At 39.8% G+C, this 18,536-nt stretch overlaps 1 protein-coding gene and 1 pseudogene across 1 annotated transcript in view; one reads left to right on the forward strand and one right to left on the reverse strand.

Moving 5' to 3' along the window:
* The window catches only part of LOC137982950 (gamma-tubulin complex component 3 homolog), a 117,754-nt gene that overhangs the window by 55,167 nt on the left and 44,051 nt on the right, over positions 1-18,536 (forward strand). The window contains exons 11-13 of the mRNA XM_068830117.1: positions 5,827-5,937; positions 6,453-6,567; positions 16,083-16,219. Coding sequence (XP_068686218.1) covers positions 5,827-5,937; positions 6,453-6,567; positions 16,083-16,219 — 363 coding nt within the window. The remainder of the gene's footprint in view (positions 1-5,826; positions 5,938-6,452; positions 6,568-16,082; positions 16,220-18,536) is intronic.
* Positions 3,489-4,372, reverse strand: LOC137983376 (uncharacterized; annotated as a pseudogene).

The raw sequence follows: 18,536 nt of genomic DNA on the forward strand, positions 1-18,536 counted from the left end.
GGGCTGCAGTCTCGTCCTTAGTGGCATCCATTTGTCTGAAATATAAAAGAATAAGGCACTGCACTGAAGTCGTCTTGATCTATAGTGTCGAACTTGAGAGTTTATTACTATATCAATCATTAATTTAGAATAAACTTTGTCGTTTTTTTATCCATAGTTCTCTGGCGATGGAAGGTCTGGATTAGGGACTTTGTCATTGGCCCAGATCATTCAAAAGAGGAGCCACCTTAGATCTTTCAGGCTGGATATCTTCGTCTTGAGCAAGTAAAGTTGACATACTAGCTTCTCTATCACATAGGACATGCCTGCTGTGGGAAGGATGGTAGAGCCGAGATCTGCAAGTGCATTCACACACTCTTCATCAGCTTCAAGAAATGCTTTCCACCATTCCTTCTTCCCTTTAAATGCAAAGTTTCCAGTGACATCAGCTCTGCTCCAGGCGTGTAAACCAGGTAGTGCTGCCGTTCTAGCTGCTCCTAAAGCGCGGACAATTGGACAAAGCTGGATACTTCGGTGGTGCTGTCCCCCTTCGGTGACGAATGAAGTGTCCGCGCATAGCTCCGGGTAACGTCTAAGGGCCAGTACAAACACATCAGTGGCAAGAAGATCTTGATATTCTTGGCTCCTGATGAGGTGGCATCTGACATGTGTAGCAGGATTTTAGTATCTGCCTCTTCTTGGTTGCTATCGAGGAACGCCATATCCTTTTGTGTGGCCCTACACTTACTGCTCCATGCAACCACCACGTGCAAACCATTCTCACGTCCCTTCTCTAGAGTCTTGCTGACAAGATATTGCGTCAGTTCATCCTTGGTGCTCACATGTGCCAAATATCTCTTCATCAGCACCTGCATGAGATTTGGTGTACCAGTTTTAGTATCTTTACCTCTATATCTATTCTTGTGGTACATTAGATATAGGGTCATTGTTTTTGGATGAATAACCGTTGATGGTATACCTTGGAAATCTGAGTGGTGTCAGTAATCTTGTAACTGATAGGTTCCAATCCTCCCTGATGAAATGTGCGAGTTGCGGTCTTTAAAGACAATGGTACATCATACCTAAAAGCAGAATAACATTCCCATTAATGTAAGTAATTACAACTAATATAAATAAAAAGGTTGCAAGGTAAATCTCAGCGGGATTGACAAACCTGTTGAAAAGAAGACGAATTTCATCTGCATCTCGGTACTTGTTGAAGATCGTCACAGTGAAATGCTTGGCCAGTTCCGAGCAGGTCTTGATCCAATCCGTTTTTTCCAGCGCTTGTACCTCGGCCATACCATCTACAATGGAAACCTTGATCTTCACACCTTCATTAGCCAACTGGTCAGTGGGTTCAGCCTGCTCAACTGATCTATCACTTGGCAGCTTCTCTAGAATACTCATCAAGGCACTCTTTGCGGAACAGTGCAACATATTGCCATCGGCGGCAAACATTGATCGTGGAACTACTGAGAACTCGTACACTCCCACTGCCTCTTTGATGTCTATTTTTGATTGTCTGCGGGACTTGCAGATTACCATCATCAGCACGAAGAGACATCGATCTTCCTTTAGCTCGATGATCTTATCCTTTGTAGCCACCCTAACTGTTTTCCTAGTGGTCTTCCACGTTAGGAGCTTGCGCCTTTTCACCACATCTCAGATGCTCTTCTCGGCTGTCCCAATGATACTTTGATCGCGGAGATCTTTCTTCACTTTCTCGGGCATGCACACTTTTGTCACTAGGTTGAATAGATCAGGGTCTTCTACTGTAAATGGGTTGGTGAAGCATTGAATACTGGCGATCAGCTGCTGGACGTTCCTTTCTTCATGTAACCTGACAGCAGTGGTGAGGTTGTGATGGCTAGTCTGTGTCTTGGAAGAAGTACCTGCCATCAGTTTGGCTTGTTCTGCCAGTCTTGCTAACTCAGGTGCAATCAAAAAATACTTCATGCGTGCAGTAGGGCTCAGCGTGATGCCAATCAATCCTCCTGAGACTTTCATTGATCTGTTGACGTGTTCAAGCATGTGGTCAGTGCCAACGGCACAGAATGCTACCCTCACGTTCTTGTTCACCACCCAGTTACCATTCTGGAACTCCTGGTAGATTTCAGGATCGGTTTCCTTTACTATCTCCATCTCTGCCAACTAAACAGGAATCATGCGAGCATAGTTTAACAAGTTGTGCGCAAAGAATTACTTCACAAACAACTGTAGGGCTTCTAAATGGAGATCCCAGTCTCCAGCCCGCACAGCTCTGATAAACGTCATCATCTCCATAACCATTGCCATGTACCCGCAGGTGAACTTGAACCGTGGACTATCCTCGTGATCTGCATCAAATTGCTCCATCTTTGCAGCAAATTCTGTTGAAGTGATGGTCTGTGCCATTTCTTCGTGCTTTGGTTTAATATCTTGTCTGTCGCCTTTTTTAAATGCATCGCTTAACTGGTTAGCTGACTTCTCGATAATCATGTGCACAGCTGGGTGTCTCACGAAGAAGGCTTCCTGGTAGAGGCTGAATAGAGCTTGTAATGTAACCGTGTGCGCTGCTTCACATGTTTCCCACCGAGAAAATGCTTCACAGTGGAAGGCCCATAGAGATCCGACTCGACCCAATACATGTCGAGCCCACTATTCTTGATGAATGCACAGATTGTGCGAAGTTGGGCCATCACGATGTGTAGCTCACCAGGACGAAGTATTATATGCCCAAGATCTTGACGGGTCATCTACAACTTCTTTGCCGGTTGATACAGTCCCATGTCAAGCCATATTGCAGTCCTCATGTTCTGCCCTACAACCGTTGTCTTAATATTCTGTGCTTGCATCAAAATGGTAAGCAGAGTCTGCCACTCGTGTGCTGGTGCAGTGATCAGGGGAGGGATGCCAACTCGTGTCAAGGGCATAGGACTACTCATAGGGGAGTTATAGCCAGACCATACTGGGATGTTGGTACTAGGGTGCTGACTGTCTTCAACGTCTCCGTTAGTGATCGTTCTTGTCAAACTGCGTCCGAGAAGCCATGTGAAATCGTGCTTCTTGATGTACAATGGAAGTTGGTCTTCGGTGCACAATCCAAACTGGGGAAAGATGGGACTAACTGGCTTTCTGGAGGGCACAGGGCATTCTAGCAAGGTTGTCATAGACTCAGGAAGCTGTCTGACTGAGCGACGACACTGATCTCCAGAATCCACGGTCAGTTCTGGCGCTACATCGCCTGGTTCCTGCCTTTGATAAATTGCCATCGCTGTGCCGTGGAAGGTATTCTTGCCATCAGAGGTGTCCTCTGGGGAATCCACATTATCGACCGCAAAAAAGACCATCATTCAGTTCCATGCGCTTTAGATGGCTAGCTTCAATTTGGGACTCTACTCTCAGGATCCTGTTGTAGTCCACTGACATTCCAAATCCATGTAGCATGGTTATGAGCTGCTTGCTTCTCACGACCTGGCATACAGCTATCCCAACGGCTAACTGCAGCGGCATTTCCAACGAGGATCTTACAACGTCAGACTTCTTGTTTTTGACTTGCCTCTCAGTCGAACACATCGATACACAGTGCACATTGCACGATTGTACACTTCCTCGGATTTCTTTCCAGCAGAAAGCTCATGTTTTGGGCCTTGTATAATCCATCTATAAAAACTGAAAAGCTCTGCTGGTACGTTTTCATCAGGCAGGTTTTTCAGTGAACCTGTGAACTTCCACTTCCTACATTTGGTGATAGCTTTCCTAATTATTGCGGCGGCATCAAATAGAGTTTTCATATCGGAGTCTATCTTTGTGGTCTTGATACTGACTCGCTCGGACTCATTGACATGTTTAGGTGGATGAAACTCTCTCTCTGATATCTCTCGGAGTAGTAACTGCTTCAAGGCCTTTCGTCCACCCCTTGGATTTTCCACATTGTTAGATTCTAGTATGCTTTCAAAAGTATATTGTAATTCAGACATAGTAGTTTTTCACTCGTCAAAGTCATCTCCGTCATTGTCGGGAATTCTATTTGTGCTGCAATCTCACCAGCCAACTTCTCAGATGATGATTCGGATGTTTCTCTTCGTAAAACATACGATATATGAATTGCTATCGAATGAGCATCATCTGGAGCCATTGATGTGTTGAGTTTAACCGAGCACTTATCATTCCCTGATATCCCAATGGCAGTGCGAAGGGACTCACCAGCAGAAAAGGTACTCATATTATGCAGGTTCTTACAGTAGCCGAGTGGGTCATCGCAGAAAAAACAGACATTCTTATTGTAGGGAGACGTTTTCGAATGGGTTAGTTGAGGAATTTCTATTGATGAATCACGTCGTGATTTTTGCCTGGACTAATTGGGGCCTTTGAGCTGCCTCTCATACCTTTCCCTTGCTTGTCTAAGCATCCCAGCATGTACTGCTTCTTTATAACATGATCTATGCCATGATGCCCACCCATCTTCGAGCTCTTGGACAGAAATAAACCTCAATTTTTGCCATGCTTCTGTGTACAGAAGATTGCCCTATTTATTCCATTCCTCGATCGATACCCGAATTTTTTCGTGAGCTTCGAGCATTTCAACTAGATTTTCGTTAGTTTTCCTTTGACAAATTATACATAAATGTAAATCCAACCCTTGGGCTTCAGGTTCGTTCGTTTTTGAACCAGAATCCGTTTCCATGTCTTCTTAAACACCACAAAACATGTCGCTCTAGATGGTCTGTAAATCCAACTTGGCCGATCTGTAAAATGATGAAAATGACCGCTGACCAAAATCATTGTTTTTTCCTGATTTCAATGAGCTATTGATTTGAATGTAGTTTTAAAACATGAAATAATATTCTCTTTGAAAAATTTAACTCTCTGATCAGTTTTCGATACCAAAATTCATGCCTTTGAAGACAACAAACGACCAGCCTCACTTTCGTGTAGTGTGGATCTCGTGATCGGCATTAAGTACTTGAGTCTATGGATATGTATTAGATAGACTATATTAAAGATTTCTGGTATTTTTGTGGAAATTTATTGTAGTTAATTGTATTTACAATCCATTTTATATTGGAGCCTCTATTCCATGTTGAGCCATATAGGTCTAAAAATAGACCCCCCCCCCCCCCCCCCATAGCGGCTGCCGGTGCAGGTTACAAAATTGCCAACAACATTGTTTGTGTTCCTTAGGGTCCCCTTAACACATCTAGGTAGGTGGTCTGCTTTCACCATAAAAATCCCACGGGATTTACTTTGTGACATAATTATGCTCCCTGACTATTCTTTTCAGTATAACCAGAAAAACAATCAGTTGTTGCCGGTCGTAGCACCTAGCTACCTATCAAGCCCTATCATGCCTTTTATCCATTGAGTCTCCAACAAGGTCTAGCAATGCGATCTTACTGATTTCCCTGCAATTATACGTTGCTTGGCAATCCGTGGGGACAGATCATTCGTCATGGCTTCCCCAACACAGAAGGCTCTTGTGACTACTCTATGACATTAGGACTGCGAACAGTCTCAATAAATTGAAAAGTCCTTTACAAACATATCTTTTTCAATAACCATTTACATAGAATTACACAGACATTTTGGTTTTATTTCTTTAAGCACTAGTATATAATATTGTAGATTTTAAAGAGAACCCTATCTAGTATTTTAGGAGTATTCCAGTGTATAATTTAGTGTAGATAATTATATACTTTTAATTTCTTTTTGTAAGCATATTTGCTATCTTAATTTATTTTGCATCTGATCATCACATCTTGTTAAGATTGTCTGTTGTTATTATTAGTTATTATGTTGGGTATTGCTGTTATTACCTCATTTCTGACAGATTTTTACCTTTTGTACATGATTTTTTTTTTATAGTTTTTTGTGGCTGTGGATTATGACACTAAAGATGACCGTCTGTGGTATGAGAAGTACAGCATCAGAAAACCAATGCTACCCTCCTTCATATCTTTTGAGCTTGGGACTAAGGTATCAATATGTTATCATTGAGGTTATCTTTTAGTTTATTAACATGAATTTATTCTTGGGCAGTTGGTACAGTAATTTGACTTTTGTTTATTAATTGACCTCCTTCCTTCAATTCAACTTACATGTAACACCTACACATATGACACAAGACAGGAGTACAGTATGTAAGTCATGGTTTTGATCGGGGTTCTGAACACTTGGACGCTTGGATAAGTTACATTTTCTTACTTTGCTAAAAAACTCAAGAGATATGTGCCGCTGTTGCCAGTATATCATTTTTTCATTAGTTCCTGTATTTTTTTGGTAGAAACCTTACAAAATCTAATTGTTTCCCTGGAAATTTCGCTTCCTGCACAAATTTTTCAGCTTTGCGGCACTTATGGCACAATCAGTTTCCATGTTGTGTCATACTATGCACAGCGTCATGTGAGCCAACCAACCAGAAATCTAGAAACACAATATCCGAAGTAGAAAACTTATTACAACTTACAGGTGTATTACATGTACTTTAACAGATCTTGAATATAGGAAAAACCATCAACTTTATCAGGCGTGTTTGTGAAGATCGCAGTCCCATCAGAGGGGGAGAAGAGAAAGCACTGGATTATGATGAGTCGCAAAAAGCATCAGGTACCATTAAAATTATGGTATATGTACGTGTAACTCATGGGAGGGCTTAGAGATGCAGTCTTGGATTTGGTAAATGCATGTGTGATGTGATTTATTCTTCACAAAATAAACACAATTTACAACTGAGAAGAGAATAATACAGTCGAACCTCTTGTAACTGCAGAGACTTACCTTATGCGCCGATTTCCATCTAAACCATGTAATAACTTATAGCAGCCACAAAAATATTCAAGCTTTTGAAAGTATTTATTCAGAGTATCATGGTTTGCTTCTTATAGGAAGCAAATTAAATCTTTAATGTTACCTATCTGTTTCTATCTTTAAATTTGACAGCCCTAGGCCTTTTATGTTACTGATGATTTGCATGTTAATTAACAACCGTAGGAAAAACACTAGACCTATAGGCCTCAGACCTTGGTCGTACAATTGCTTGAGGTGTTCACGGTTAGTGAAAATAGCTGGAAGCACCATGTGTATCTCTTTGGTTGTAGTTTTAGATACTTTGTGTCAACAATTAAATTAATTTAAGGTGCTGTCTTGAACTGTTTAAAATGATTACCATATTTACACGTATGCTGGTGTTATAATCACAAAACCCAGTGTGACAGCTCAACACACTTTCTTAGAGGCTGTGAGTGTCACTTCCGTTGCATAATTTATGGTTTGATATGTCACTTAATTAAGTTGTACATTTCTGACATAAACAAGAACAATATATTTCACACCAATGAGGAAGCAATACACTGATACTTCTTTAAAACTGAAACGAAAACAAAACTAACCAAAGACAAAAAATAATGGGCCTTAATCTCAAGTGTGCATGTAGTTCCTTGGAGTGTAAAGGTCCATGTCTGGTTACTCGTACTACAGTAGATACAAATAAATGTACCTCATTTTTTGGTAAAGAAAGAGTCAAGAGATGATTGCTTGAGCGTCTTTAGCTGAGAATCACACAGAAGATCATAAACACATCGAACCACCAAGGATAATTGCTCTTCACCCCTCCAGTCACTGAATTCTACCAACTGCTTGGCGAGCCCAAGGGCGCCTTTGACAGATGACATCTCGGGAACTTTAAGAGGCTGGTCTGTTTCTTCATCGTGACCACTTTCTATTGTTTCCATTCAATTGTGACTCTCAATAATCTCTATCCAAAGATTCCTTCTCCAGTTAGAATCACTTGTATCAACAGTTGGCTAATAGGAGAGAGCTTCACGGTGAATATCAGTGACGTATGTCGAAGCATCAATGTCTGCCCCTCTGGAAACTTTGGCAACCAGGTCCTCTAAATTCATGAACTCTTCTCCAGCAAATGGATCATCATCCTCATCAGTGAAGGTCCTCAGGGTGCAAGCCAACATGCTTAAGGTTACCTTTATTCCACTTTATCACTGAAAACAAGATCATTCACATTTTGATGTATTTCATTGAAACACTCCAAGTTGGCTTGGTACAAGAATCAGCAAACTAAGGCAATGCAACCAAGAAAGGACGAACTTCAAACACAATCTGCACTTAAATAACATTTGGGTGCTTTAAACAAACTTCTAAAACACAAGCTACTGAGATTTCACCCTAATTTTACAAGAACTCATTGCGATTACATGTTTATAACATAAGGGCAAAATTTTCTTGTCACTGTCGAGGCACAATGAAAACCAGTTGGGCAAAGAAATTTAAAAAAGCACTTGTTCGCTTGCATTTTAGAGGAAAACAAACAAACAAACAAACAAATCAACTTTTTCTTTCTGTCCAAAACAGAACAGATAATTATTAAGTGGAATGCCGAAGGCATCCACGTCTTAAAACCGGGCTGGAATCTTTTTTTTGTTGGTAGTCACAAATGTGCATACCCCACGGATATTGAATTAATCTCCGATCGGGTGGACTGATTTATATTCCCTACGGTATTTCCAAACTTCCCTACCCCGAGGAGAACTCCTATACTTCCCAAGCCATCACGACTTTTCTCTGCTAGCGCGTTAGACCACTCGGCCACCGTGACACACTTCCGTCAGATTGGTGAAAGCAAACATTTATAATAGAATCTTTCCGCCCGCCATGATTGTTTCAGTATTAAACTATTCGATAAAGTGGATAGATGCTTTTTCTTTGAGAAAGGCAAGCTTTAAAGATAAGGAGAATTTTCTACGTTATTTCTAGATCTTGCTTCGTACTTGTGTGTTCCACTGTGAACATTATTATTTTGCATACAACGAATACTTCATTAGAAGCATTTTGCATAGAACGAATACGTACTCCAATATTTCTTGGGAACCAGTTTGTTCGCCGGTTTTGACGTAGAAAGAAAATAAGAAAATAGCTTTGAACGGCCAAACAAGATAAAAAATGAAATCAAGTTTAAAAAAAACGAATTAGCTATCGCCGTCACGGGGACTTCGCAGCAGTCCCCCATCCAAGTACTAACCTCATTCGGAGAAGCTTAACTTCAGCTGACACTTGGACTAGCATCAACGATTGCGATCTTTATGTTAAATTCGCACATAGATCTTGTCGAACTTTATAACACTTGAAAGAAAAAAAAACGCACTAACAAAAACCAGGTGTTATGCCGTCATTTTGTCACAGATGTATCCTTTGTTTCGTGAGTTGTCAGTAAACACGCAAGGTATAACTTTATCACAGGCGGCCGCTAAAATCGATGTCACTTCCGATTTTGCGATTTTACTTGTATGACCAAAAGTACGATAGAAAAATTGAACTCTGATGGAACGTAACAAAAATCTCCCGAAATGTTTTTCGCTGATGGCAAATTGTTTTATTCTCGATCGACACTTTTTCGTCAATATTTGTTTTGCATAAAGCAGGCTAGCAAAATCTGTACCTTGCTTTGTTCGCATTTTTGAGCGTTAAAATAGAATTTTTGGGCGTATGTTCCTGACAGCAAAAGTCGCATATTTTAACTTCCCCCATCCAGATACTAACCCCGCTGGAAAGGGAAAAAAATTTAGTAACATTGGTCTTGGAAAGGTGTCAGAAGCTCAGAGTACACGCTTAAGCTTGTGGTGAAAAAGAAGTTGTAAATGATCAACATATCGGCTTTGAAGCCAAATGTTTCTCGATTTCCTTTTATTTTCTTCAATCGTTCTGGGCTTAGTATTTTACCACATGTCTTCTTAGAGGGTATATAGCAAAGATGTCTACCATGGCACCGTAATGATTTACGATACCAAACAATGTCGTGTACTATTAGAGCTACATATTGTGCAAGGACTTGAATCTCCTGGAAAAAACAAAATGCTGCTCAGTTGACAGTTATGGAAAAAAACACTGTCAAGTTACTGCACTACCACACGCAATGCGTTCTTACTTTAAAAAATATCCCGCGTCTCCTCAATTCTACCCCCCCCCCCCCTCCCCCTCCACCTCCAGACTAAAAATCCCGTATCCCCACAATTTTTTTACCTAATTATCCCGTATCCTGATCGCTTCTCGGGCCTCGGGCTTTTGGCTAAGATTAGTTTCTTGTACTATTGTACAACGTACGGTACTTTTTCAGTGCCGTAAGGGGCAGGCACAGAACAGTTTCGGCTGTTTGTCTGTTCTCTCGAAAACGATGACAAGGGTTTTTTGGGTTTTTTGTTCAGCTTGAGTGTAGAATCAGGACGAACTGTTGTAGTTTCTGATAACTATTTACTACTTGTAGCTTTTGTTGAATTTTGAATCGATAATAGAGAGAGTTTTGGCGATCTCAATCCGGACTGGACTACTGGATTTAAGGATTTTTCTTAACGAGATTTCAAGTTATTGTGGAACGTTTGGTACCAAGTTACTGAAATCAAGATTATGGAATTGTAAAATTAGAACTTTGGACTGGACTATACAACACGCAATTACGGAATTTTTGAGCATTGAGAGAAATAGAGCACGGATGTTGTCTTCTTGTCTTCGCCACGGCAAATTTATACAGTTTGCAAGGAACTAAACCAGGATTACAGAACCAGACGTCGATTACAGGGCCCGGTTGTTCGAAAACCAATTACCTTAATCCAGGATTAGCGTAAACTTTTGTTTCATGTTTTCAACTTTTTGGTCACAGTTTCCTTTGCTTATTTTTGTTTTTCAAGATTGACTTCTTCTAATGTAAAGTTTTTCTGAATATCAGCCTTGAACAGCATTTGGGAGTAGAGGATAAAACTCGTTTTAAAACCCAGTTTCTGAACAACTGGCCCAGGATGATAAGTTGTTGAACTGTGATTTGTAATAAGTTTTTCGGATGATTTAAGGCTGATCCTGTAATTTTTGGATGAAAGGAGTTAACGAAGCAAGTAAAACTGTAGGATTTGAATTAAGTCTCCTTCCAAAAAATAAATAAATAAAAGATCCCGTATCCTGATAACCTGCTAATAGGGCTTTGTTGTTTGCATTTGCAAATTTAGTAACATTAGTAATGAGTTTTTACAACAAAAAACTTTAAGTTATATTACAAATGTATCTTTCTAGTAATCTTTCGCCATTTTCCGAAGTCTACCTGTACCTGAAGTTCACTGTAACTGGACAATTTGTGTTAACTGTTTGCGCATTCCACGGATACGCCCTTGTAGGCGTCTTGTTGTTATTTAATTCCGGTTAACAATAAAAATTGGATTTTCATTCCTGAACAAAGGAAGAACCGATTAAACCACCTTTTAAAAATAAAATAACGCATCCGTAAAAATAACAAACGGTTTAGTGCGCAAGGAAAGAATTTGTGTGCTAAGTATGAGCTATTACTGGTATTCAGTTTTGTCGTTGTCGTTCTCTTTCGCTCAGTCCTTTCGTTTTTGTTCTAGACATAGGTCCTCCAGGCATCATCTAACCTTATCAGAGCTTCTAAAGATATGCCAAAAATTGCAATAGAGAGAAAAAAGCGGCTCTAAGCAAATTCATAAATAAACACTCAGTTTACATCCTGCCGATGCTTGACTTGAATAACTGTGTATATAGCCACCAGTGTGGACTACAGATATCATGATATGTCAAACTGGAATGAAACCAGCGAAAAATGCAGGAAGGAAACATCCTCGAAACCATTTTCCACCTGAACACGGAAAGCGTTTGACTGTGTAAGAACTTTCGTTGCTATATAGTATGGCCGTGTAGCTGCGTCGAGCCACAGAAAACGCACGAAAAATGAAGCCTTGCTTATGTTCAGGTGAGTTTACCTAAGTTGAACCTGCAATCCAATCGAAAACCAGTACCTGGTCAGCGGTCAACTTCAAAAAAACAGCTGACCTCGGTGAGGTTAAGCTTGAGCCCGCAATATGGTCATGTGATACTGGTCAGCGGATACCTTGTTTTGACAGATGTCAATTTATCAAAAGATGGATGTCCAATATCAAAGATGCATGCTGTAAACTAGCATGATACTGGTCACATTAACATAATGGAGGGGTGGACGTACGTACGTACGTACGTATGGTTATAAAACCAAGATTTCTCGCATCGATGGGTTACCAAATTTTCTTAACAATGGTGCTCCGTGCATGCGGAGCTCCGCTATCAAGAATTTTTAAATTAAATTAATTGTCAAAGTTTTCACGACCTCTAAATGCGAGCGTCCAAATCACCTTTTCAAAGCTACAAGTCAAAGCAAATTTTGCTTTTCGCTATACACCTTATTCCAAAATGGCTGCCATTTTAGTATTCTTTTGTTTGATTGCGAATTGGCCCTTTTGGCCTTGTTTGAGTTTAAATATTCTTTTGAATTTTACGTTTGAAAGCGAGGTCAAGAGGGCCAATTTGCAAGGAAACAAAAGAATACTAAAATGGCGGCCATTTTGGAATAAGGTGTATTTTATTTTTTCCTTTGTTTCCCGACCCAAAGCGCTGTCTGCGTGAAAAGTTATAGAACGTTTTTGAAATGGTATTAAAACAAAGTGTTCGTACAAAGATCACTCTCTGAGAAAAAAATATTTTGAAATAAAAAATTTGCAGACAAGTTTTTGTTTATTTGTTTACCTAGTCACTGTCAAAATTTGGGGGCAATCAGACAAATTCCCTGTAAGTTTTAGCTCGTTAAAGTGCCCAATTCGAGTGAAAAAATTGATTCGAGAAAACAGCGGTGAAACTGTCATTCAGACGGGTAATTTTTGCTTCCGGCCAAAACGTAAAACCGCCATTTTTCCGCCAATACTATTTAATCTTTTTTAATAATTTCTTTTTTACATTAGAGATGCTATTTCGATCATTAGTTTAACAGAAAAATCCAAATTTGAAGAAAATTGCTGCTCTGAAGGTATACGGTAACCTTAAAACGCTTTACAATTTCTTCCGGCTTGACTTCTTCCAGGGCCACCACCATCCACCTCACTGCCATTAACAAATTGCATGACTGACTTGATAATGTCACTTGAACTCTGTTTGTCATCAATTTGGCCAGCAACATACCTCAGAAGCTTTCGTCGATAGTACACCTTCCACGTCTTGATGATGCCTGCATCAAGGGGCTGGGCCAGGTAAGTTGTATTCTTTGCGAGAAATCCCACTCGAATATTTGAAAACATACCCTTAAGTTCCTGGGGATGGCATGGCGCATTTTCAAGAAACATAAGAATGTTTCTACCTTCGATTTTCACATGATTCTTGAGTTTTGTAAGAATGCCAATCATAAACTTCAGTGCACATCCATGCTTTGTTGTTACTGTAATAGTGAGCACCACACGGGTGGGAAATATCCTTTAACTTGGAGAAGCAGCGAGGCTTTTTACTTTTGCCGATTAAAAGTGGGCTTTGTTTTCCACTGCTGCATAATTTCACAAAGACGGCTCCCTGATTCGTTGTATGGACTTTTTTCCACCGTGGCAACGCTTTCCTTTTTCCAATAACGATTTTTCCGGCAAGGCGCGTCCTCTGATGCATAGCCTTGTATGAGTTCCAGAACCCTCTCCTGCCAGCTGTCAACTGTATCAGAACTCACGTCTCCTTTTCCGGCGATTTTCATTCCGGCAACGTTGTGCCTTCTTTTCCACTTTTGGGACCAACCATTTGTACCTTGGAAGCTCTTTTCTCCAATGCTTTCTGTAATTAGCTTCACCTCTTCCATCAAGAGGGGTCCACTGACAGGAATGTTGGACTTGCGGGCTCTTACATACCACTCCCATAGCAGTTTATTTCAGGGGCGTAGCCAGGGGGGTCCCCAATCTCGACCCAGTCAAGAGCTCTTCTCTTGACTGAGGGAGAGAAGAACTCTGGGGAACCCTGAAACAGAGTGTCTTATCATTGGTTTTCGTGAAGAACAATCAAAAGTTTCTCTAATTGGTGCATTCATGTTAGCACGAGGAGTGAGCAGGCGCCATAAGGCTCAAATAGCCAATTTTGGGCTATAAGAACCCTACGGCACATGTCCTACACAGAGTTTCCCAGAGCCTTGGGTAGACCTGAGGCTCTGGTGACGAGAATGGGGGTGCCCATGACCCCCCCTTTGTGACAGTCAACAACATAATTCAAACCTCATCTGTGAGACTTAATTTATGTCACCTGCAACTTGGGGGGTATTCACATGAGGCCGGGACAAACTGTTTACATGAAACCAGGATGAGATGCTTGGTGCCTGGTTTTGGGATGAAATGATATGTTTTTTCTAACAAATTTATGGCTGACCCGAAAGCATACATGCTTGAAATTTCTGGACCTGGTCTGAGAATTCCAGCAACCGAGACGAAGTCAGACTGGTCTGAGTTCATTGTAAGGCAAGTCTCGTGTTAACACATGAAAAGAAATGTTTGGAGGCCGCTACGAACTCACTCCAGTCTGAGTTTGTCCCGGTCTCATGTACACACCCCCTTACTTCATGTACTATCGATCTCAGACATCCATGGACAAGGACTTTTTTTCAGTGCACTTCATGGACGGTTGATTTCAGTCTGCGGTTAAAACATTCTGATCATAACATGCCTTTTTTGTGGCTCTGTGGTTTCAAAAATACCGATCTCGTGGCACTAGTTTATCTTGCTCTCCCCAAAGACAAAAGCACGGAACGATGTTAACCGCGAGTAAAACCGGCCAAAGCTATTACGGGTAACCCAGGAAAAGTCTTGTCTGAGGAAATAAGAAGCACGTGGAAAGTTTTCTTCAGGTTTTTTTTTTCTAAGTGGTGGGAAGAATGAAGGAATAGCGCCATGTGATCGGTATTTTCGAAACTGCAGAGCCACAAAAACATTATCACATGATAACCGTAGACTGAAATCAACAGTCCGTCTGAGATTGATAGCATGCAGCTATTTTGTAGGCTTGAGGCAAAATAATAACCTGCAAATAAAATGATACAATCCCAGCACTAGGTAATAATTCCTTGAAGGACAAACCAACTAAATCAATTTGACAGCTTGTACAAAGCGAAGTTATAAGAACGTGAGAATCACTTGGCAATGTAGTGTGTATGTGTACAGTCAAAGTGCCAGAATCAGTCAAAACTCTTCAATATCATTCATTTAATGGGTTCAAAAGGTCACGTTGTGGGTTGTGATTGGTGGATTTCGAATCCTTAGTTGTTTTCCTTTTCTGATAATTATAACATGTGTCACAGACAACGGAAGTTAGTGCACGACAGCAAGCGTGAGGTTATTCTTTGAGGGTGAAGTTGTTTATTCGTGGGTATCATGTCTACAAGGAGGATTGGGAACCCAAGGTAAATGAAGACCAAGAACTTAGGCGTGAACCTGACAACCGAGTTGATCCTAATGTTGTGGCAGTTGAGCGACGTTTGGCGAGACCAGTAAAAGATTGCGAATTGGATCAAGCTTTCTGTTCTTCTCAAAGCGATGTTGACTGTGAGACCAGTGAATCAGGAAATCAGTCCTAATTTTTTGTAATCTGTATAGACATTCAATTTGTCTCTTTTAAGACTAATAAAATACAGTATATATATAGTTATATATAATATTTATACGTGCATTTTTTCTTTAAATTCTTTAATGTTCTATTCATTTGCAAAGGTGATTTCGATAAAAAAACCAGACACTTTCCACTAAGAAGTTTTTGTCTCTTGTACTACCCAGGAATGCGATGTTACAACATGTTAAAATCCAGTTCCACCCTATTATGGTCGCTTATGGGAGGTTAAAAACAAAAGAAAATTTCAAACTTTTAACTCTAAAAGTGGTTGTGGTCGCTTACGAGAGGTGGTCGCTTACAAGAGGTTCCAAATACAGTGATTTGACTGGGAAACATTTGGTATTTTAGAAAACTGGTCACTGAATTGAGGAGAGGTGGTTGCAACCGGAGGTTCAACTGTATTTAAGTAAACTGTAAATGGATTATGACATACCATGGAGAATCGCCTTTACAACTAGTTACTGTGAAGAACACCATCAATATACAGTTTTCCATTACGGAATTTGAGTGATGCACTGCTTTCATGCATATGCTTGCTGCATCACTGCTTTTTAGGTCTTTTCGTCCTTTTCCTATCCTCAGGATAAGATTTATGTAAAATTTATGTAAATGTATGTCTGTTTTATTATGCCTTTTGGGTGCTGAACTTCTTTATGGTATGGTTTGTTTTCCACACACAGTGGCAACCCAGTTGACTGCTGATGAAGAGTTTGGTGGTTTAGCACTTCAAGAAACGATAGATACAGCTTATAGAATAACAAGCAAGCGGTTACTTGAAATTTTCTTCTCCAAGTACAAGTTCCTAGATCATTTGAGGGTAAGAGAAGCACCATGAATTCATACAATTTGTGCAAAGGGATTTGACCTACTGAATTTATGGATTAGAAGAGGGAGTTGACTGGCAGTCTCATGGTGGAGTACTGCTCTTATGTGAGTTGAATGAACTTGTGGGTACCAAGAACCTTATTAGAGACTTTAATAAGATCTATGACACCGATGTCGACAAAAACTTCACTTAAAAATATAACTAGTCTTCAGTTATTATTCCATCTTGTTCACGTGGTACAGTGTGGGTGAAGAATCCTAAAAATAAGTTGGTACGAGCGGTTTCAGAGTAAAATTAGAGAATGAAAGATCTTATTTGTTTTCTCGCGTTGTCCCCAAAACCTCAAATTTAGTGATTTCACGCCGTTGTGCAGAGTACCACACGAATTAGTGCTAAAATGCGTGCCACACGTGCAGCATGACGCTTTTTTGTCTTCTAACCAATGATAATTATTGTTGTTTTGTGGCGTTCACGTTCGACGTTTGACACAACCGTGTCATAGATCTTAAAGTGCCTATTGCTTGGAAGAAAGTGATGACTTCAACTGGGTTTAAGGATGATGCCAGCTCAGGTTGTGTCAGCAATTAAATAACTTAAAGATAACAGTCCTTGCCACAACATTATCAACTCCGTTGATAAAACCAAATTCTTGCCACAACTACCGTATATGTATGTCATTCCCTCACATTATCTTAAACCTGATTCACACCAACTAAACACGCTTAGTTAAACAAGGTTTAACAAAATAAAAATGAGCAACGGAAGACGGAAAGATTGAATTTTACATAGGGTTCATGTAAGTTCTAATGTGTGTCTTCATTGTGTTGAATTTGAAGTCTACATTATGTCAGGTAGTAACTTGTATCAAAAAAACAATTTGAAACCATGTTTAACTAAAGGGGCCTTTAAACGTGTTTAAGCTTAATTTGGTGTGAATGCAGTATTAGCAGACTTTTTAAAGTAACTTGATTATTATACTGTACATGTATATCATCTTCTACTCAGTCAAGGTAAGGTTTCTACCTAAGGACATTTCCAGGTTACTCTGATGGTCATTCAACCTACAAACTAAGCAAACTGGTTCAACTTGTTACCGGGTTGCCATAGGCAAGCCAGTCAGAAAATGAGTTGAATTTCTCTGTTTTTCTTTTTCTGTGTCGGGAAAAGGGAAAAGTCACACAATAGGTCTTTCCTGTCACCCCCTGCTGAGAATTGTCTTTTTTCTGTGGAGCCTTCGGCACATATTTTTGGTAGGTTTCAGGGGGTAGATTGTATTCAGTGGACACAGTAGAATATCTTATTAAACTGCAATGGCATCGAAGTCATTGTAATGCGAATGGTAGATGCTGCCTCATTAAGCTTCTGGGATAAGCAGGAAAGAAAACACATGCATTGTTTGCGAAGAGCTAATGTTCCAACATAGTGTTTCAGTCAAGTAAAGTTATAATCCTCCAGTTACAAAGGCAATTTTAGCAATTGCATAGAGAAGCCTGAAAAAGTCAGGACTTAAATGGGGTTTGAACCTGTGACCTCGCAATACTGGTGCAAGGCTGTAACCAACTACAAGCTATGAAGCCACTGACATTGGGAGCTGGTCATGTGTGGGTTCTCATGTTCCCGTGGTGAATGAATCAATGTGAATGGTACATGAAATACATGTAAATCATACATTAAACTGCAGATATAAAATCAAGTAAAGCTATGATCCTGGCAGTTATGAAGGCAAATTTAGCATTTTTTTTTTAGGCTTCTCTATGCAATTGCTAAGATTGCCTTCATAACTGCGAGGATCACAGCTTTAGTTGATTTCATATACAAAGTTCAATGTATGATTTATTTCATATATCATTTCACATAAAGTTTCAGCTTTGTAATTTATAACATGCTTTTAAAGTCCACATGAAAGGGTGCTTTGTTAGTGCTATAAGTGCTTTGTAAGTGCTTATTTTCACATCATTTTAACATAGAATTCAATAACATGAAAACATGATTATAATACAAGATGTAAAAACAATATCCGTAAGAGTGCATCTAGTAGGAATTGGGGGCATTGGTCTTCGACAAATTTTGCCTCAAATGATTGGAATAAATTAGACCTTTCAATCAGACAAAGCCTATCATTAGCTAGTTTTAAAAGAGCTTTAAGAAAATGTAAATAGTCTTTAGTCTAATTTTTATATTTTAGTCTATATTTTTTCCTGTTTGTTTTCTTTTAATCTTTGAGGACTCTTTTGTAAATCACTTATCAGTGAAATTCATCTCTTCAATAAAGATTATTATTTATTTATTTATTTATTTATTGATTATA

The sequence above is a fragment of the Montipora foliosa genome, chromosome 13 (assembly GCF_036669935.1).
Source record: "Montipora foliosa isolate CH-2021 chromosome 13, ASM3666993v2, whole genome shotgun sequence".
Taxonomy (NCBI): domain Eukaryota; kingdom Metazoa; phylum Cnidaria; class Anthozoa; order Scleractinia; family Acroporidae; genus Montipora; species Montipora foliosa.